Source organism: Rattus rattus, chromosome 5, assembly GCF_011064425.1.
Source record: "Rattus rattus isolate New Zealand chromosome 5, Rrattus_CSIRO_v1, whole genome shotgun sequence".
In the NCBI taxonomy this organism is placed as follows: domain Eukaryota; kingdom Metazoa; phylum Chordata; class Mammalia; order Rodentia; family Muridae; genus Rattus; species Rattus rattus.
The window spans coordinates 156,922,329-156,944,926 of NC_046158.1; the positions used below are offsets into that span (position 1 = coordinate 156,922,329).

At 51.8% G+C, this 22,598-nt stretch overlaps 1 protein-coding gene across 1 annotated transcript in view; it reads left to right on the forward strand.

Moving 5' to 3' along the window:
• The window catches only part of Cdh4 (cadherin 4), a 471,463-nt gene that overhangs the window by 406,962 nt on the left and 41,903 nt on the right, over positions 1 to 22,598 (forward strand). Inside the window, exons 5-6 of the mRNA XM_032904917.1 lie at positions 7,839 to 7,994; positions 12,554 to 12,698. Coding sequence (XP_032760808.1) covers positions 7,839 to 7,994; positions 12,554 to 12,698 — 301 coding nt within the window. The remainder of the gene's footprint in view (positions 1 to 7,838; positions 7,995 to 12,553; positions 12,699 to 22,598) is intronic.

The following is a 22,598-nucleotide window of genomic DNA, read 5'->3' on the forward strand; positions in this document are numbered from 1 at the left end:
CCCGCCCAATCGCCCACCAGAAATTAAGAGAGCCTGGCCTTATTAATTTGGTGTAACCTCAAGGGCATCTCTGAGACCAACTAATCCCCTCTTCCCCACCAGGCAAATTTTATAAGAACAGATTCATGGCTTTCATTAGTACTCATATGACTTTGAGGGTTTTCCCCTGATTTATGAAACTCCAAGTAATTGTGAACAGCATACACAATGGCCATGGTGTTTCGCCACGGAACTCCGTTCCTCCCGTGCCTGTCACATGCTGGGAGTTCTGCTACAGTAACCTTCGTGAAGATAACTGAAGGCTCAGTTTCACTGTGCGTGGGAAACACTTCAAATCTCCTCCATATCGTTCAAAAGCCGAGGAAGAGTGGGGGCAGGGCGGGCCCCGAGTTTGTGCCCTTCCTTTGATGAGAGCAGTTCTAGCAGCCAGCTGAGTCCAGCTGCTTGCAAACTTTCTTCTTCGGTAACTTCATATACATCTATGATGAATGTGAGACATTTTCACACATACACGCATGCACGCACGCACGCACACGTGCACACCATTTCTCTCCCACCAAACACCTTCTCCACAAGCCTCCATTCTCTTTGCTGTTGCTCTGTTTAGTTGACTGGTTAGTTGGACACGTGAGTTTTATGTGGCTCAGTAGGGCTGCTTGAGTGAGTGTGGGTAGACGTAGTCACGCCAATCTAACAGTGACTTCTGAAGAAAACGGCCCACCCTTCCCCAGCAACCTTTCGTGCTAATAGCCGTAAGCTTTTCCTAGCTCCTGGGGAGGGGCGTGGTCGCGGAAGTTTCTCCACATCTCGATGAAACATTGAAGCTCCGCTTGTGCAGGTGACCGCTCACAGCACGCTTCCCCACCCTCCAGCTCTTGTGATCTTTCACCCTCCTCTTCCGCGGTGTTCCCTGAGCCCTGAAGTGGGGTCACACAGATGTCTACTTAGTGTTCGGCACTCATCGCCCAGCAAGGAGCTCTTCAGTGAGACGCTACAGCAAGCTTATGCATCACAGGGCTGCCCATCCACACAGTCACTCGCCAGAACAATTAAAATGAAGCTCTGACTAGGAGCAAAGACACGATCGTGCTTGTTTTTAAACTGGAGCCTCCGACAGACAACCGCCTGAACGTCCTGGACCCACATCTGCAGGGCTGGCCGGAGTGAGCGGATGCCAGCACCTGAGTCTCTGGTGGAGCGTGCAGTAGCCCTTTGAGCTGCAGAGCTGGCTCGGTCCAACCGTCTGCACAGTATTCATAGGGCTCTGGGTCCAGCAGGGAGATGGCTCTGCTTCCTTCCTGCCTAGAGAGGCTGTGTGTGACTAGGCTAGGAGTGTAGCTCAGGGTAGAGCACTCACCCACCACACCCAAGGCCACAGGTTCTATCCCTAACACCACAAACAAGCAAAGATTATGTGACCACTAAACAGGACCTGGGAACTCTGCCCCAGGTCCCAGTTGCACACGAAGTCTTTGGCCTCAGTGGCTACATCTGCAGCATGGGCTAGACGGTGTCCAGAAAGCTTAGCACTCTGGAATGTTCCAGTTGTCTTTTGAGAACCTCCGAATCCTCAGACTGGGCCACTGAGCTGGTGACAGAGCTGGTGAGGTGGACACATTAGGTGGGGAGGCATGATTCTGCAAAGAGGTATGAGTCCAGAGACAGCGAATAGACCCGTGAGTAGCTACTGGAACTGCCCTTGCCTACCAGGGCGGTAAGCCAGAGTGGAGAACCCACAGTGTGCATTCTTCTGCTATGGGTTCCCAGCAGTCTCCAGGACAGGCTCCAGTGAGCTGGGGAGGTGTGCAGTGTCTCCACCCTCCCTTCCCTCACCCTCCCTTCCCTCTCCTTCCACGTCTGCCTTCTCTGTCTTTGTTCTCCATGCAGTAATGGCTCCCAGACAGCACCTGTCTGGCTTTGCCAAGTCTCAGGCTTTGCAGCCTTTCTCTCCCCACCCCTCCACAGCCTGTCCATTCCCCATCTTCCAGATCGCAGGACAGCTAGTGCAAAAAGCCTTTCTTCGGCAGCCATGATTTCCCAACAGAAGGATGAGTGAGTGACCCGGCTGTCTCTCTGCCCACCTGCTCCTGGGCTGTGACTCCTGGTAATTAGGAGGCACCTGCTGCATACACCGTCCAGGACCCAGCGTGCTACTCTTGGGGACAGGTTATGCTACTGGATTCCCAGGGTGTGTGGACAATAGGACAGGAAAGGAGAAATGGAGGCAAGGTATCTGGGCAAAACAGAAGCCAAAGAAAACCTGATTCACCGTCAGCTGTGGGACCAAGTTCAAGCCCCGAGACCAACAGAGTTTTGTGTGCACGTGGCTGAGGCCACAGGAAGCTGCAAATGTGTCTAGGTGCAACCGCCTTTTTACCTCTGGGCTTTGGCGAGAGTCAGGTTTTAAAGGAAAACTGCCTTCCTTGGCCAGCTAGTCTTGCTGGCTGCAGGCACAGCCAAGAGTAAATCCACTGTCTCCATCCTGGCGTGTGGGCTGAGGGATGGGGGAGGCACAGCTGTCACGACTCAGAGCCTTTCCCTCGGAGAAGAAGCTGGAGCCGCTTCGGGCCGTGCAAACTCCCAGCGGGAACAAAAAAATGAGAAATTGCAACCTGTTCTCCTGGGGACATCTCTAGCTTTAATACAGTACAAGAGGAGGCACAGAAGCGCTTCACCAGAGATCCGTGTCCTGCTGAACAGGCTTGACCCTAAGGATTATCTGAGCATCTTTTGAAATGCCAGGTCAGGGACCGGGGGTCTGTGAGTGACAGGACCACTGGCCACAAAATATCCGACCCTTTCAGAGGTGGGTGCCCAAGAAGAGAGGCCGTGGTGCGGGCGTGGAGGCCTGTGTGTATTTATGTGCTTGGATGTGTTTGTAATGAGTCTTTGCACTGTTCGCGTTTGTATATGTGTGTGGTTTTGTGTGCATGCTGTGCGGTGTATGTGCGGATGATATCTGGGCATCTATACGTGGTACGTCTGTGTCCATCACTGGATAAGAGCAAAGGAGCCCAATTGGGTCGTCAAACTCTCTGAGCTACTCTTGCCCCATGCTACGCACAGCCTCGCCGACCCACTCGTCACTGACAGCCGTTGTCCAGGTTTATAACTGCGGAGTTTCACTTTGTGGAACACCTCCTGTCCCTGGATGGTGAGTGTCCCTGTGCTGTCTGTCACCTTGGGGCCTGGCACACTGTGTGGTTTTGGCCCAAAACTGAGGGCCTTTTCTGAGTGTTCCTCTTTTCCTCTCCCTCCCTCCTCTTCTCTCCCCTACCCCCCCCCACACATCTGGAATCCAGATGTGATTCTGCCCCATTGCTCCCTCACTTGAATACACTGAGAATAAACCCAGGTGTCTGCAGCTGGAAGCCACATGGTGACTTTATCCAGCTTCAAGTTCATTTGAATAAGGCAAATACTCTATGTGGGGGACTTGGGGGCCTCCCTCCCTCCATCTTTTCTGAGGACAGAGCGGTCCTGCTACAGTCCCCAGGTGAACACAGCCTCCGGTGCCGCCGTACGTTATTTTAATGCAGACATCACTTTAAACTAACCTTTTACCATCTGTTCTGTCCTCTAACAACAAACGCAGAGGAGCCTGAGCAATTCTCGGCGGCGTCCTCAGCAGGGGGCTGGCGCGAGGGCTGCCTGCGTTTCCTGCTCCCTACCCACGTTCGTGTCTGCGATGTTTTCCTCATTTTCCAGACACAAATCACAGGAAAGTGCTCTCCCCTGGCCCGCCAGGCTCCTTTATACAGTATTTCTTCTCCACAAGGTAAACTATGAGAGAATCTGAGCACTCCAAGGTCTGTGCAGAGAGCCCCCTGGACACCGCGCTCAGCAGCCCACGGCCGCTGTATGTCAGGAGGGGCTTTGGAGTGGCCCAGCAGAGGATCAAAGCACGATGAGTTTCCTTTACAAAAAAAAAAAAAAAAAGTATTAACTGTACGGCGGTTCCTTTCAGCACGGTTATAATTAATGCCCTTCTTGGCAGAAGGAAGTGGTAGAAGTTCTGTATGACATCACAGCCTCCGTTCCAGGGCTACTGGAGACACCAGTCACTGCCCCTGGCCCCATGTGTCCCCTTTAATCACTGCGCTTGAGACCTGACTGTGACCCCAGAGTCCAAGTCCAGAGCCGAAGCTTCCAACATACCACAACCCAGAGGTGCCTGGTCCTCCAGGGCAGCTCCCTGTCCCCGTGCCATGAGCCACCTCACGACTGTGGGAATGGTCCCTTACCCTTCAGGCACCAAGAACACAGACACAGGCACAGGGCAGGTTGTCTCTCCACTAGACTCTCCGTGTCCCTGGTTATTAAATCCCGTTTTCTGCAAAAATGGAGACCGACCACCTCACCAGGGCAGCATACGTGGGCAACTCAGACTCCGTGGTAGACTTTTTCTGCTATGCCCAGACCAGGAGGCATAGGTAACTAGGGTGATGATGGCTTCACTCTTGTGTAACCAGTTGTGGCTTGACCAGGGTAAATGCTGGCTTATAAAATGCAGTCTCAGCTGGGGACAGTGGTGCACACCCAGCAGCTCTCAGGAGACAGACACAGACAGGACTCTTTCAGCTAGGGGCTAGCCTGGTCTACATAGTGAGTTCCAACACAGCCTAGGCTCCATAGTGAGACTGTCAAAGGAAGGAAGGAGTGTGTGTGTGTGTGTGTGTGTGTGTGTGTGTGTGTCTAAGTCACTAGTCTATTACTGTGAAAAGACATCGTGACCAAGGCAAGTCTTAGGAAAGAAAGTTTTTTTTTTTTTTTTTTTGGTTCTTTTTTTCGGAGCTGGGGACCGAACCCAGGGCTTTGCACTTCCTAGGCAAGCGCTCTAACCACTGAGCTAAATCCCCAACCCCGAAAGAAAGCTTTTAACTGGCAGCTTACAGTCAGTGTCAGAGGGTTAGTCCATTATCGTCAGGGAGCATGGCAGCACGCAGGCAGATGTGGTGCTAGAGAAGGAGCTGAGAGTTCTACAGCTTGATCCAAAGGCAGGAGACTGTGTCCCACACTGGGCATAGCTTGAGCATAGGAAACCTCCAAGTCCAACCCTTCAGTGACAGGACCTCCTCCAGCAAGGCCACACCTCCTAATAGTGCCACTCCCTAGGGGCCAAGTGTTCAAACCCGGGAGTCTAAGGAGGCCAAACCTAGTCAAACCACCCCAGCTGCCGAGTTCTGCAGCCTGCTGAGGCTGGGAACCTGACCCCTTGTTCAGTTACATTTGTATCTTTTCTTCTGTTGTTGATGGTTCCTTTCTCTGCCTTAGCTTTCCTTTAAATCCTTTTCACGAGTTGGGAGCTTAGCTGGGAGAGCCTTGCCCCGAGGTCACCACTCCCTTTATCCCTTTTAGGATCCAGCTTTTCTTTAAACTTTTTATCTCCTTGAGCACCAGAACTTCTGCCTTCTACCTTACACTTCCAGGTGCTCTTTTTCTCTTTAAACTGTACATTTTGCATTTTTCTTTACTCTGCTTGCTCCCTTTCGCTGAAGATGTACGTAAGAGAGACCACTGTTAGCAATAAGACACAGTCAACGCTAGGCTGTCATAAATTCTCTTCTGCCAAGGCCGTTAATCCAAAACTCTTTAACTCTTGCAAATTTGAAAGTGAATTTGAAAGAGAAAAAAAGGGAGTAACAGTGTGATTATATTTTAATTAAATTTTTATTGATTATTTACATCCCAATTGCAGCTTCCCCTCTGTCCTCTCCTCCCAACCCTTCCCTCTCACCTCCCTTCCCTCCATCTACTCCTCCTCCTTTTCTCCTCAGAAAAGGGAAGACCCCCCCATAGATATCAGCCCACCTTGGCATATCAAGTTGCAGTAAGACTAGGCTCATCTTCTATTAAGGCTAGAGAAGGCAGCCCAGTTAGGGGAAAGGGATCCAAAGTCAGGCAACAGAGTCAGAGACAGCCCCTGCTCCTGCTTTAGGAGTCTTAATTTTTTTTAAAATCAACTTATCCTTAAAAATGAGGAAAGAAAAGAAAGATGTTCTTCATCATTGAATTTTTTAGGAACTGGGTGTTTTCTGGAGCCACCTTTCAGTTTGGTGTACAAATAAAACTGGGGGGAAAAAAATCTGCTCTCTGACTTCTCTCATACTTCCATTGAGAGAGACTCCTGTCTCATTTCATGCAAAGTGCCCTGCCCAGCAGATCCTGCCTGTCGTGTGGATGGGGACTTCACTCTGCCACTGCACCTCTTGCTGGTGTCTCTTTGTGTCCTGGCATACCACGCCATAGCTTGGCATGAACTTGAAATATCGAGGGCTGGGGATGTAGTTCAGATGGCAGAGTGTTTGCCTAGGGTGCATGAAGCCCTGGGTTCCCAGCACTGTGTAAACTGGACTTACTGGTCCCTGCCTGTCATCCCAGGACCTGGGAAGTAAAGGAGGACCAGGAATTCAAAGTCATCCTCAGTTACATAACAGGTGGGAGGGTGGGAGGCTAACCTGAGCTACATGAACACTGCCTCAAAAAATTAAAATAAAACATCTTGAACTAGTGTGCTTTGTGCCAGCTTATATATAACCTGATAATCTCAGCCACTAGGCATGAGATTAATGGTACCCAGGAACTCCCTGTCCACCAACTGCCTTTCTGTTACTAGTGGTTGCTGTCTGAGTCTGTTGTATCCCTGACTCTTGGCATCTTCATAGGATCAAAGAACTAAACGTGTGTGTGTGTGTATACATACATATACATATACACATACACACACACTATATATATATATATACACACACACACACACACACACACACACACACACATATATCAGTGTAGCAAGGAGTTTTATTTACAGGAGAAAACACGAGGTCGAGGTAGCCATGTGTAGGGAAGATGGAGAATGAGTCATAGTCCTCGAGAGCCTGTGTATTCCTAGAAGATGGTTTTGAGCCCTAGAGGAAGAGAAGTTGGTTGTAGAGATGGGGTATGGTTTTTCTGCTCTGATAAACTTTTGATTGACTTATGGAAACGGGCCTTTGTGCAGGCGTGGGATATTTTAATCAGATGCATGCCTAGTCATGCACAGGCATTAGATGGTTGTTGTGTTAATAAAAGGATAAGGAGAGGGGGATATGTTCTATGGAGGTCTGGGGGAAGGGGGTGCCTTGGCAGGCCCATGCTGAGACATCCCTTCCCCCTGAGGGACCAGCCACGTGATGATATAGTATAGAATGGAGTTTATTCAGGGCATGGGGAGGGGAGTTAAGAGGGTAGTAGGGGCGGGAGTGGGGAGAGAGAGAGAGAGAGAGAGAGAGAGAGAGAGAGAGAGAGAGGAGAGAAGGGAAGGGAAGGAGAGGAGTAGAGGCTGGCCATGAGCATTCGAAGAGAAGGGGGAGGGGAATGGGGAGAGAAAGGACAAAGCAGGAAGAGAGAGCAAGAGGAAGCACTAGCAAGAGAGTGAGGAGGAGGGCAAGCAGCTCCTTTTATAGTGTCAGGGTACCTGGCTGTTGCCAGGTAACTGTGGGGGCGGAGCTTAGACAGAGTGCTAACAAGGTTAATGAGGATTTTTGTCTAGAAAATCACCCTAAGACACAGGTTGCCATACCGTACGTGCACCTAAGACTGGACATACGTGTTCAAACCGGATTGGCTCTTTCCCCTGGGATATGTTTGAGCACAGAAGGGAAGTGAATTCCCTAGGGCTGAATGACTGGTTGCTTTGTTAAAGGGACAAGTGTGCTTCAGTGTGAGAGAGATGTTGCTGAGCTGTCCCAGTGGAAACCCACGGTGCTTTGAGAATATGGGCAAGCGTGAGCCCTCCAGGTCAGGATGGATGTGTCAGCCACCGCGGTACCTCACATCTCCACTCTTGTGCCTTTCAGATCAGGTCGGACAAAGACAATGACATCCCCATCCGCTACAGCATCACGGGGGTGGGCGCCGACCAGCCCCCCATGGAGGTCTTCAACATCGACTCCATGTCTGGCCGGATGTATGTTACTCGGCCTATGGACCGAGAGGAAAGAGCCTCTTACCACGTAAGTAGCCATATGTGGAACAGGGCAAGCCGTAGCAGGTGGTCTGAAGACTGCCCACCCTTTTACCAGTGTCAGCAGCAAGGCACACTCTAGGACCCACGGAGGAAGACCCTGGCATCTACCGCAGGCTGTGGTTGCTAAGCTCCACCTCAGAGCTTCCAGGCCAGGGTGGACTTAATTCAGCATTGCCAGTCCTTCCCAGAAGGAGGAATCTGAGAAAAGAGAGGCTGTGAGGGCTCAGTCTCCTTCTTGCCCCACTAACTTTTGCAGATGAAACGGGAGGCCAGGTTCCTCCTCCTCCTCCTCTTCCTCCTCCTCCTCCTCTTCCTCCTCCTCCTCTTCCTCTTCCTCTTCCTCCTCCTCTTCCTCCCCCTTCCTCCTCCTCCTCTTCCTCCTCCTCTCCTCCTCCTCCTCCTCCTCCTCCTCCTCCTCCTCCTCCTCCTCCTCTCTCTCTCTCTCTCTCTCTCTCTCTCTCTCTCTCTCTCTCTCCCTCTCTCTGATGTGATGGTCAAATGACATTGTGGCTGATCCCCTGGGCTCTGGGCTCTGCTCCAGCACCAGTGAGGGCCAGGTCCAGCACTTTACCTCTGTGGGCCTCAGGCAAGTTACTGAGCCCACCCTGGACTGAGGCCTCTCAGCGTGAAGAGATCTCAGCTGTGACACTGTTATAAAGATCATCACCGCCCCTATCGGGTGAAGAGCACAAAGGTGGGCGTGTTCGGCGTGTTGTTTGTGCCTGTGGCTAAATGCCAAGCCGTTGGATGCCCAGTGCTTGACAATCACCTGAGAACAAAGGTGAAATTATCCGAGAGTCTGCCCCATACTGTCACGTTAATTGCTGCGACTCCATGCACCAGCTCTGTGCTGATTGCAAGCTGACCCTGGTACCTCTCTGTCTGATAGCCATTTGTTCAGGATTGGCCATCCATCTCCTCTCTCCAGAGGAGGCCCCACATGCACAAGGACTTGTCAGATCGTCCACATGATATCCTCAGGCAAGGACAGAGCTTTGCTCACTGCCGGTTTATGTAAAGGCGGGGGGGATCTCAGGAGTCTGTCGCTGGCAGCAGTGACCTTCCCGGGTGCTGTGCTGAAGGACTGGGGAAGCAACCTCAGGAATGTGGTTTGTCCCTTCTGAGCCACAAGTCTCCTGCTGAGACCACGACCTGAGCCCTAAGTAGCTGCGTTTTATAATCCGCAGACCAGGAGCTTCTGCACAGCTCACGGCTTCTGTGATGAGCGGAGACACAGTCAGGCTCACAGCCCCTGCTAGGGCCTCTCCAGTTGTCCCTCTTCACAGAAACCTCGGGGAAAAAAGCACAATCCATCCAGACAGCCCCTCCCCCTTTTCTACAGACTTCATTTCTCATCTGTGTGTTCATCCACTCACACTTAACAAACACCTTCCCATCCACTCGTCACCCACCAATCCGTCTACCCATCCAAATGCATATCTAACCAACTACACATATCTATCTGTCCATCTACCATCTTCCCATCCAGCCATCTACTTACCCATCCATCAACCTGCCTGTCCACCTGTCTACCCATCCATCCACCCACCTGTCTACCCATCCACCCACCCACCTGTCTACCCATCCACCCACCCACCTGTTTACCCATCCACCCACCCACCTGTCTACCCATCCACCCACCCACCTGTTTACCCATCCACCCACCCACCTGTTTACCCATCCACCCACCCACCTGTTTACCTATCCACCCACCCACCTGTTTACCTACCCATCCACCTGTTTACCTATCCACCCACCCACCTGTCTACCCATCCACCAGCCCACCTGTTTACCTATCCACCAATCCACCATCTACCCATCCAACATCCGCCCACTTGCCCATGCCAACCACACATCCATCCTTCCACACCACGTTTACTTCTTGAGCATTCAGGATGCGTTTGGGCCCTGTGTTGGATGCTGGGAAAACAGAAATGACTGACGTAAGCACTGCCCAAGTTTTGGGGAACAAGTGAATCCTCCATGACCCCACACCCCCGAGAAGATTGGGTCTCCAGATTTTCAGAGCCAGACACAGGCATAGTGTGCTCGTGCCAACAGCGTCTCCCTGCGCGTCCCAGGAAATGCCATCTGAGCATCCTCGCTTTGCTTCTCACGCAGTGGAGGCCAAGGTTGGGACGAGGAAGGGAGGAAATAAATTGTCTGGTTAGCTTGGGTGGAGAGATTCCCTCAGGAGCAGAGTTGGGAAGTCGTTGCGTCCTTTGTGAGCAGGAAGATGATTTCATTCACAGGCTGAACAACTGGAGGACACAACAAAGATGGGGCTGGTCTTGGTACCAGACTTTCATCTGGGGGCCGACAGGCTGTTTGGGGCTGAAGCTTGGGTCAGGTGGAGAGACTCGAGCAGGTGGCTGCGAGGGCTGCTATGTAGGAAGCGGTTGTGAGTCCCCAAGGCCCCCAGGGGCTTTGCCTCACTCTGTGAAGTTCAGGTATCACTTGACAGAGAGCTGTGTGCTCTACTTTCTCACACTCACCCTGACAAGGACCACTCTGGCAGGCCACACCCCCATCCTCCCCCTGCTACCTCCTCCCTCACTCCCCGGTCCTCCTGCCTGCCTCACACTCCACTTCTATCTAGAAGGTGTTCTCTAGAGGCATCCATGCCCAAGTCTAGAGGGGAGGTCCACCATGTGTGGGATCGAAGGTTGGGAAAGAGATATCAGGCATAGCCTATCCACTCCCCCTGCCTCTTTCCCTGGCGGGAGATCACCTGGAGTCAGCCCTGTATCAGAGCACTTCGCTTCCTCATGGCCACAGGAGGAAGCCACTCACTGATTAAACTCACTTCTTCCAAGATTAGACAGGCTCATTTTTAATTATCCTGGTCTGTAAGAGAAAGTCCCCGGCCTGAGGAGTTTCTACTTCCTGCTCCTTTCCCTCCCTGAGGCCTTGACTTGAGGCCCGATCAAGCCTTCTGATTTCCCACTGGAATAGCCTATCTGCCCTGTGCTTCAGGGCATCCCCAAAATTGCTTTCATGTTTCTGGGAGGTAGCAGTTGTGGCAGGGCATCCCAGGCAGGGAACCAGCTGTAACTGGGGCTTCTCAGGCTGCCTTCTTCTGTATCTTCCATCATCTTCCCACGGGAGGCGTCAGCAGGCTCGACGTCTACAGGCTTATTACCTCAGCCCGTGGCCGTTGGTACACGGCCCACTCTGCTGCCTCCTGCCCCTGCTTGTCCTATGTACAGCACAGGCATAGAGTTTTATTCCTGGTGTCAAGGAGAGGGTGGTCTCTGTTCCAGAAAACATCAAGAATGTCAAAGTAATGAGACAAAAAAAAAAATCATACCAGCATTAGGGTAAGCCCAGAGCTCCTGTGACAGCCAAGTCCTCTGTCCACCTGTGACAAGGTACTAGGACGACATCACTTCTGCAGAAACTAGGCATTGAAAACCCACAGGGCTCGCCCCCTCGCTGTTGCCCAAGCTGGAGCTCCCACCACAGCCACTTCAGTCACCTAGGGGAGGGAAGACAGGCCCCTCTGTGCATATCCACAGCCGCTCAGGGTCAAGAGCAGTCTGGAGGGAGCCAGCAGGGCCTCTTACGCTCATCCTCCACTCGATGTGAAAGCTCAGAACTGCAGACATATCTGAAGCAAGGGCAAAAGAATCTTCCAGAGGGTGAACGGGCAGCTGAGACAAAGAGACCGCAGCAGGTCTCCCAGGGTCCTGGCCAGCTTGGCCCTCCCTCTGCTCCTCCTTGACACCCACCTCTGAAGCATCACACCCTCCACCTGTATGCACCCCATGAAGATCTCTCCCCAGGCCCTCCCTTCAGTCAACCTCTCAGGAGCAGACACCTAAGCCCCACCACTCCAAGAATCACAGTGGCCTAGCTGAAGCCACTGTGAAAAAATGTAAAGTCTTGTCCACAGGGCACCTATCTACCCCAGGCATGTGAAAATGTCAGATTGAGGGGCCCTGGTGACCTTGGTATCACAGATAGAAGATGCACCCTGTTTCTGCCAACTTGACCCCCATGTCTTATTTAGGGTTTTATTACTGAAAACAGACACCATGATCAAGGCAACTCTAATAAGGACAACATTTAATTGGGGCTGGCTTACAGGTTCAGAGGTTCAGTCCATTATCGTCAAGGCAGGAACATAGTAGCATCCAGGCAGGCATGGTGCAGGAGGAGCTGAGAGTTCTACATCTTCATGTGAAGGCTGCTAGCAGAAGACTGGCTTCCAGGCAGTTAGAACTAGGGTATTAAAGCCCACGCCCACAGTGACACACCCACTCCAACAAGGCCACACCTCCAAATAGTGCCACTCCCTGTCCAAGAATATTCAAACCATCACGCCCCATAGTGCACAGGGGAGAGAGCCAAGGCTCACAGAAGTTTCTGGGTTTCTCAGTCCCACCTGAGCCCTGCCCAGGTTGCCCCTGCCTCTTTTCCCAGGAAGCAGGGAGCTACTGTGCTACCCCAGAGCTGTGAGTCCCCAGGAACCACACTCACCAGAGACGAGAATACCCTTGGATGTGGCTGCCAGCTCTGATGCGTGTGTCTGTTGCTCTGCAGCTCCGAGCCCACGCGGTGGATATGAACGGTAACAAGGTGGAGAATCCGATTGATCTGTATATCTACGTCATCGACATGAATGACAACCGTCCCGAGTTTATCAACCAGGTCTACAACGGCTCTGTGGATGAGGGCTCCAAGCCAGGTAAGGCTCAGCGGATGTGTCAGCATTTGCTTCCCCACACACTGTGCAGGGGCTGGGACTGCTAACACACGATACGGCTGCCCAAGACTTTACAGCCCCCATTCTCACACACTTCAGAGTACAGAGAGGCACTGTAGCCCCAGAGACTAGTCTGATGGCACTCAAACCTCAGGCGCTGAAGAAGAAGAGAAGGGACTGCCATGCCAGGGATGACAGACCCTAGACAAGGGAGCAACGCTTTTAACCAGACTAGAACTGACGTGTAAAATCTTATTTTTCCTCCCAACCACTTAATTCCCAGTGGTAACGACTCTGAGACTAATTATTGATTAATAAATCCCTAGGCTGTAAGTTTTGGCTTGTTCTCCAACTTGCTCTTAACTTATCACCCCTTTTATTCCAACCTGGGTTCAGCTACCTGCTGGTTTCCATCTGTCACCTCATCGTTCCGGGATGAATCTCTCTCACCTTTCACTGTCCCCCAGAATTCTCTCTGTCCCTGCCGGATGTCTCACCTTCTAATCCTGCTTCAGCTCATGATGGTCACATCAGCATTTTTATTGACAGGAGATGGTTTATAAGAGAGTCTCTCTGCAGATGTGAAATTTTTAAGAAAGACTAGACATTGAGGACAGAAAGACGGTGGATGAATGGACAGGCTCCTGAGAGGGAATCGAGATATTTTATAGCAATTATAAGAAGTTAACTGACCATTGGTCACAGGGTCCTTACTGAATAGATAACAGGAAGGTGGTTCACTATGTTTTCAGGGGATGAGTGTGTGAATGTAGGAGGCACATGTGTGAGTGCGGGTGTGTCAGTGCACGTGTGCGAGTATATGTGTGTCAGTGCACATGTGTCAGTACATGTGTGAGCACACATATGTGAGTACACATATGTCAGTATACATGTATGAGTGTATGTATGTCAGTGCACATGTGTGAGTGCAGGTGTTTGAGTGCATATGCGAATGCACATATGTGAATTCACATGTGAGAGTGCATGTGTGTCAATGTGCATGTGTCAGTACATATATGTGAGTATACATGTGTGAATACACATGTGGTGTCAGTGCCTATGTGTCAGTGCAAGTATGTGAGCACACGTGTCAGTGCACATATGTCAGCACACATGTGAGTATATATGTGTCAGTGCACATGTTTGAGAGCATGTGTCAATGCACATGTGTCAGTGCATGTGTGTGAACACACATGTGTCAGCGCACATGCAAGCATGTGCATGTGGAGGTCAGAGGTTAACCTTGAGCGTTGCTCATCTACCCTGTTTCTTGAGGGGTCTCACTAGTCAAGAACTCTGCATAGACTAGATTGGCAGGCCAGCAAGCCCAGGACTTCATCTGTCTATGCCTCTCCAGCTCTGAGTTTATAAGCATGAGCCATTGTGCCCGGCTTTTTTATATGGCTTCTGTAAATCCAACACAGACCCTCGTATTTGCAAGGCAAGCATGTTACCAACTGAGCTACCTCCCCTCAAAGTACTAAATTGTTTAATATCGCTTGCCCTCCACAAGACCGGCCATTGGGGTGAGGCCCAGGAGCCATCAAGAGTTGCTCTAGTTGTTTGTATCCTGGGTCAAGGACCAAGTATTAGGCTTCGATTGTTAGAGTGGGAGATTTTGCTTTGGCTCTTGGTCTTGTCTTTGTCTCTATGGTAACATTAGACTAGGGCTGAAGCATAGGAGAGAGGAACATGTGTTCGAAGAGAACGTAGGAAAGGAAGATGCTGTGCCAACCAGGGTTAGGAAACCAGGCCAGAGACCAAGGCCCACCAAACAAGCAAACCCCTCTCCCAACCCAGGAGGTGAGCCTCCATGTCAGGGCCTCTGTTCCCCTGAGAACTGACCCAAGAGCCTCTCTTCTCACAGATCATAGGACATATGGCTTTACCATATACCAGGACCCTCACTGTGAGTCAGGTTTCAACATCTCTGCATGCCACCGTCCTGACAAGCAAATGTACCAGTCACCATTTAGCAGTGAGGACACTGTGGGCCCAAGCAGCTGTGTATGGGGTCACAACACAGGTGCCCACATTTCTAACCCTGCTGGAGGCTTACACAGAGGTACAGAGTGCTAGCCAGACCCACAGTGATGGGCCCATTGGCTTGGTCTCCTCGGGAGATGTCAGGTAGGGGTCAACAAGCCCCTAGGTGGTCCTACTGAGCTGTCTCCTGTGATAGGGGGTGGGAGGACCTCACTGGGCAAGCCTTACCCTGGGAAGGGTAGGATGCATGAGGTGACAGAAGCCTCTGCTGAAGACCCCAGGTATAGACATTTAAAAACACGTGACACCCAAGTAACCTTGAAGTTCAGACAGACAGCAAGCCACTCCATCCGGATATACCCTGAGCATGAACAACTCTCAGACACACTACAAGGTTCCCCCTTACTTCTCCCTGTTATTTACCTAGCTTCCTGCACCTTATCCACCAACCCCAGCTCCTGCAGTGATTCTGAGCTGTGCAGACTACCGGGCAAAATAGGCAGTTTTTTCTCAGAAATCGAGAGCAAGCAGAGCCAGGGCAGACCGTCCTCCAAGGAGCCATCTGATCCCTGGGCTGCACGGGCCCCATGAGGGGTCAGCCTCTCCTCTGGTTCGGGCAGGAGGACAAACACTTATCATCCTCTCCTCTCTGTTGGCAGAGGTTGTCATTGCCCTGTCCCTGGGGGCCAGCTGTTGCAACAAAGTGATTGCATTTTCGAATGATTGTCTTCCAGGATGGCGAGACACTGGCGAGCCCAGTGTCACCGGAGAGAACGGGATGTAACATTATTTCTGTGGAACCTTAGGCAGCTCATCCGGAGGCAGTCCCTCGAGGCGCAGGGGCAGGCAGGCGGTGGGCGGGCAAATTAGCTACAAGAAACTGAAGGAGGGCAGCCAAGGGCACCTCATGGAGGGGCTGGAGGGAAGGCTCCGCTCAGCTGGGGTGTATTCTCATTAGCACAGAGGCAGGTGGCCTCTCATCCAGGACCTGGGGCTTAGCTAATGGGCCTGAAATTCTCTTGGCCTTCCCTCTCACAAACCCGGCTTCCCACACCTTCGTTTAAAGCAAACAGGAAATAATAAATAAATAAATAAATAAATAAATAAGTAAATAAATAAATAAATAAATAGCTAACAGCATGTGTAGCTGGTGTTGACTCATTAGGGCCAACAGAAGCAGCATGCTGCCTCAGAAGCTCTCAGAAATCCTCCTAAGCCCTTGAGCTGCAGACACAAGCAGTGGGTCCTAACCAGAGCCAGCCAGGCTACGGAAGCCCTCGCAGATCTGAACCCTGCTCCCGGGCTGCTCACGGAAAGCTAACCAAGGTCCGAGCGTTGAGTTCTGAGTGACTTTCAGGGCTCCCCCAACTACGGAATCTGTCTCTGTTCCCTGAAGGAGTCTCATATCCAGACCAACTACGGGATGAAGCCAGATGATGTCACGTTAACCTGGCGCCTCCTTCCTCCCCAGACCCCAGCCAAGGGCGAGGACGTGGCGTTCCCTTCCTGCAGCACAGTCCCTGGGCCCTGGAAATTGCCTGCAATTTCTCCTCCTCCGTCAGTAAATTACAATAATGGAAGGGTCTTTCTAGGAGAAAGGAAAGCTACTGTCGGAAATTAGTCATTATTCTCTGGAAAGATGGGCTAATGAGAGGTTTCAGATATGCGTCCTAATGGAAAACAAATGGGAAAAGATTAAATATTGACTAAGCCGGCAAAGAACGTTGAAGGGTGGGGTTCGTTCAGGGCCACTTGTGAGCAGCCTGGGGACCCACAAGCAGCCTGGGTCCCACAAGCAGCCTGCACGCCCCTCAGTTTCCTCCAGAGCCTCAGTCTTCTCTCAATTGTAGGAATTCACTAGAAATTATGGGCTTGTTGAGAAAATATATATTCACATGTAGCTGCGAGAAGAAATACAGTCGCCACCGCCTGACTCTCACAGTAGAATCCCCCAGACCAGCACATGGCCCATGCTCGGGACGCAGCATCAGTTCCACCACCAGGCATGTTAAAGGCTGGCCGGTATCACCTGCACTCACTTATGTGGATGGATCTGTGTATGTGTACCTATGTGTCTGCATGCCTGTGTCTGTCTGTGTCTAGGTATTTGTGTTTATGTTTGTGTGTGAGCCTCTGCATGTGTGTGTGTAGGCGTCTGTGTCTGTGTGTGCATATCTGTTTATGTCTGTTTGTGTATGAGCCAAGCATGTATGTATGTGTATGTGTCTGATTGTGTAGGTGTTTGTGTATGAGCCTATGCATGTATGTGTGTGTGTGAGTCTATGAATGTGTGTGTGTAGGTGTCTGTGTCTGTGTGTGCATATCTGTGTATCTCTGTGTATGAGTCTATACATGTATGTATGTGTATGTGTATGTGTCTGATTGTGTAGGTGTTTGTGTGTGTGAGCCTATGTATATGGGTATGTGGTTTTCTGTCTGTCTATGTACACGTTTGTGTCTAGGTGTCTATTTCTATGCAGTTTTGCCACGCATGTGGCTCTGTGAGCCCAGCCATCAAGACACAAAAGACATATAAAAATATATGCGGTGATATGAGTGCCTGCCATGGGCTCTGAACCTGTGATATGGAACCTGGCATAGGAAGTCGATCACTGGGAACAGGCCTTAAGGCTTGATAACCCAATCCCATTTCCCATCTGCTTCCTGCTTCCTGTGTCACGAAGCCTTGGGAAATACAGAAGTCGCAGCTGCATTCCTTGCTCCCCAGAGCCACGTCGGTCCCTCGTTCTATCACATACGCAGCAACTGTGGGCTGAAATTAACTCCCCTTCCCCTAAGGTCCTTCCTGCCAGCTATCCGGATGTGGTTGGTCAGAGCAATGAGGAAAAGAAAGAATACAGATCCCTCGGGGAACCCCTCTGACCGCCTTTTGTAGCCACAGCCCTTACCCAACCTCACCCTCACCCTGGCAAGGCCTGCCATGCTCTTCTCTCTGTGTAGATGGAACCACAGAACCTCTGGGGTTGACACTTGCACTCAGCATGAGACCCTGGAGGTTCATCCAAGGCCGTCACACAGAACCCCAGGGGAGAGGTCCACAGTATAAGCCACAGAGCGGCCACCGTTTGCTAGGTGGCTGGCTGTCGCCTGAAAAGTGCTTTGCAGCTTGAGACCTTCAGAGTGAAGCTGCCAAGGGGAAGCACAGGGTGTGGGGTGGGGGGTGGGGATGTCTGAGAGCACAGGTTCGTTTTTTCTGGGACAAAGGTCTGCATAAGGAGTGCCAGCTCACACAGGGCGGTAGCTCCCGTCTCTGTGACCCAGTCCCAGGCACAGCCACCTTATAAGGAGGAAAGCTTGACTTGGGCCCACCGTTTCAGAGAGTTCAGCCCATGGTTGGCTGGCTCCGAGGCGTGAGTCTGAGGGGAGACTGAACTCTACCGATAGAGCACGGCAGAGGGACCATCACAGCAGCAGGCAACAAAGAGTGGGAGCAGAGAACAAAACATACCCTCAAATGCACATTCCGGTGACACACTTCCGGTCAGACCCCAGCTCTGCTTCCTGCCACCATTACGGATAGCAAGTCTTCCAGCTGGAACCCACCAGGGAATAGATCCACTGGCAAGGTCAAAACTCTCATGACCCGATGGCCTCTCAGTGAGCAGATCTGCCTGGTAGGGGCCAAGCCTCCAGCCCAAGCCTTTTGGAGTCCTTCCTAGCCAAACAGAGTGAGTTATCACCCCCTCCCAACAGCCCCCTGCTGAGGGCCTGCCCTTTAAGGCAAGGGTCTTCTGAGGACACTGGGATCCAGTGGACCAGGTTGTAAGACACGTCCATGCCCTTCCTCGAGGAGCTGCCCCTGTGCTATTCCCACCATGGTGAACGGCAGCCACCTGTGCCTCACCAGCCTCGGTGCACAGCCGCGGGTGGGCACACAGAGATGTCCGCTGCAGTCGGAGTGTGTTTCCCTAATGACAAGTGACATGCAGCATCTTGTCCCGTGTCTCTCGCCATCTGCGCACCCTCTGCGGTGACCGCTCGTGTCTCTGTCTGCCTCTAATTAGATTGTTCTCAGAGGTGCACTGAGAATTGCTCTCCCACACAGCCCACGGTCCTTGTGCCTGTCACTGTTGTGACAGCTGTAGGTGTGGGTGTCTGAGTTTTCTCCCCTTCCCTCACAGTGCACTCCCGGGGACAGGAGAGTGCTCCCCAGCCAGAACTGCGCCTACACGTCTGTGTGGAACCCAGGGGCTCTACTTGTCCAGGTTTGCTACAGTGCAGCCACCATGTGACCCTGATGTGGCCCAGAGCAAGCTTTTCATTACGTGCCGATAAAATGGAAATAAAATCACTTACTTCGTGGATCCGGAGTGTCGGATAAGAGCATCTGCATTATTCCCCAAACTTCGACAAGTCCCTTTTGTTGAGTTTAACATCTCTTCAGAAATGTAGGAAGATATATTTAAAAGCCAGCTGACCTTCCTGCCGTGTGCCAGCAGTCCACAGAGAGCCTACAACAGGAGTCCTCACCCTCGCCAATCAATGGGCTGCTACAGCCCTTCTTCCCCTCACATGAGAGTCCTTCTGGGAGACACACACACACACACACACACACACACACACACACACACACACACACCCCTGGCTGAGAACGAGTTACAACAGCATTCAGGCCTCGGAGGGGTGTTAGTGGCCTTCCTCAGTGCTGAGGCAAATGTGGCTTTACTAAAGAAAAAGTTACCTCGACTCACAGTTTGAGGTTCAGTCCATCATTGAGAGGAAGCATGTGCCAAGTGGCTCTGTGGTAGCAAGAGCATACAGCAAGTACTGATCACACCTCCATGACAGGAGGCAGAGACCAGAGAGGAAGCAAAGTGAGGAGGGGGTCTCGGACTATAAAATACCTCAGAGCCTCCCCTCTGTGACTCATATCCCCCCAAACAGTCTCTGCCCCTCAAAGTTTTCCATGACCTCTCAAAATAGCATGACCAAGTAGGGACCAAGTGTGCAAACACAGGCACCTCTGAGGGGGGCAGTTCACACTCACATCATCACAGATGACACACCAGGGTTCAGGGCTCACCCAGGCCTGGGTGGGGCAGTTCACACTCAGACACTAGGTAGGGTTCAGGTCTCACCTAGGCCTGGGGGTGGGGGAGTTCACACTCGCACCGTGACAGATCATACACTAGGGTTCCGGTTTCACCCAGGCCAGGGGAGGGGAGTCAGTTCACACACCGTGACAGATGGCATTCTAGGTAGGGTTCAGGGTCTGACCTAGGACAGCACTGTCCTGTTAGCTGGGCTCCCTTCCCCACAATCACCCTGGCCACACATACATCACCTTTTAAAAAAAAATAATTATTGTGTATGTGCAGTATGTGTGCGCGCATATGCATGTGCATGTGTGTTCTTGTACCTGTGTGCAGACGTGTGCTTGCTAAAGTGTGAGTGTGGTGGTCAGAGGACATCCTCAGGCATCAGTCTTCACCTTCCACCTTTCCGTTCACCAGTGTGGTTATCCCAAAGCTCCTGGGGATTCATTTTCCTTCTCCACTTCCCTTCCCACGCTGGGATGACGGATTCGAGCATTACTGCGTCCAACTTTCATTTGGACCCTGGGGATTCAAGCTTGGGTCCTCGTGCCTGTGCAGTAAGCCCTTTACCCACTGCGTTCCCTCCCAGCCCCCGTCTCCTTTCTGGAGCACCCCCAGGTTGGCCACAGAACCTCTGCTATGCTTCTGGCCAGAAAGCCCATAGCCAACTTGCAGCATCGATTCTCGAACTGCCCAAGCAAAACGACGTCTTGACCTCTCAGTCAGCTGTCTTAACTCACTGCACACCCTGACCCCTTGTAGCAGTGCAGAGACCCCCGCCGCTATGAATTCTGAAATTGATGTCACATAAAAAAAAATATTAAACAGCAGAAGAATCTACAAGTCAGGAGTGAGAGGAACTCTCATCTGTACAAGGCCAGGCTCCGGCTTGAATAGATTATTCTATTAGCAGGCCCCCATATTTATTTATTTCATTTCTGCGCCGGTGGAAGTCCCCTTAGATTAATGCCACGGCCTGGTGCACAGATGGCACCAGATACTTGAAAGTCATCTGAATATTAAGAATTTAAATCTTTAGCCTCAGTGATTTGAGCAGAAAGCCAATTATGGGGCTGAATTAGTTTTCAAATTAAACTGCAATTTAAGGCTTGTGAAATTAATCCTTTAAGGCGTGTGGCAGCGTAGTACACGGGTTCCAAGGAAGAGTGGAGCCTGGAGTCCTCTGTGCTCTCCCGCTACCCGCCAGTGAATTCAGAGAGGAGGGGCTGTCACCCCTGGGGAGAGCAGGCCACACCCCTGAGCCCAGAGAAAAGACGGTTCATTTGGCTTGCCTGGCTCTGCTCACAGGCAAAAATCCAAGTCTTTCTCCAGGAAGGGGTGGGAGGCGTAGAGACGTTCTTCTCAATCTCTGAGTAGCACCCAGGCCAGCACAGATGTGGCTCAGGTGGGCGCTCCCTCCATGGTGCATGTGGGTGGCTACGAGCATAGCCATTGTGCTGGTGGTCTGGCTTTGCAGTAGGACAAATGCTCAACACTCAGAAGAGTACCTGGGAGATTGCGGTCATCCTTGTGACCTCACTAGGAGAAGGAAGGGTCAGCAGGGGGTGCTGGCCACCGTCTCGCCATCCCCGACACAAAGAGGAGATATGACCTCTCTAACCCCATAGTACCCACCGGAATAGCATTGAATGCAGAGCCCAGATCAATCTTCTCCGGACTAAGACTCGAGACACCTTCAGCTCCAGCTTCCGAAAGAAGAACCTGAGACTCAAAGAGGGGATACAGCAGCAAGCCAAGTGCCAGGGGGATCACAGCCAGATTCAGACTGGATTGGCGATGAGACATCTGAGTTTAGAGCCCAGCCTGGCCTCTGAAGCTACCCAGGCCATCCAGACACATGTCACACAGAGGTCACAGCCTCCTGTGCTTAGTCACTGCTGTCAGTATCAAGCCCTACCAGCCCCATCCTCCACATAGTCCCCATAAACAATAGGTACAAAGCTGGACCCCCAAACTCAGGACCCCACAGGACAGGAGAGCATGGCCTACTTTAAGAACAGGAGGTCAGCTTTGTACACGTTGCTAGTCAGGGTAAATCCAAGAGCGGGAAGAGGACACTTGACTCACCAGTGAGGACAGAGGAGAGGCGGGCAGTGTTTGGAGGGGTGTGGCCATGAGCCAGGAACCCCTGGACTTGGAGACCACCTCTAGCAATTGGAAAGCTTCCGGGGCCTTGGGAGGGAGAGCGACCTGTTCATCCCGCATCACTGGCTGTGGCATAAACACTTGTGTAAGCTCCAGTCGGGGACACTTTGCTACAGGGATCCCAGAAGACAAGCACAGATCTCTTCCAGGAGTGCCCTGGAAATCGAGCACTTCCTCCTCCTCTGAAACCTTCCAAGTAACACCAGAGTCAAGGTTATCTGGCCAAAGCCATCACCTGAGCACCTCTAGACCCCGTGTGGGGAGCTCCCAGGACTCAGTTCCTTCCCGCCAAACCTGGAGGTAGAGAAGATCTTGGCAGGGTCGGTGTGCCTCTCCAGGGCTATGATTATGACTCATCAGCCTGGACTCCTCAGCCCTTGGGTTCCCATCCCGGGCCTCCTTGCTTTTGTGTCACTAGACAAGGTGCTTCTAGTCATGTGACTTTGGGGTCCCAGGGAAAACAGTCCAAATAAAAAATTCCAGGACAAGGCACCGGCAAGTGCCAGGGATTTGGTCCTGCCCCTAGTCTAGAGGGGACAAAGCTAGGTGGGCCCTTAGCAAGGACTGCAGGGGGCTGCAGACGAATGTGGGACATACTCTTGAGTTCTCCCTCAAGGCTCCTTCCAAGATGTCTCTCGAAACCCAGCTGAGTAAGACCCAGGCATCTTCCCTT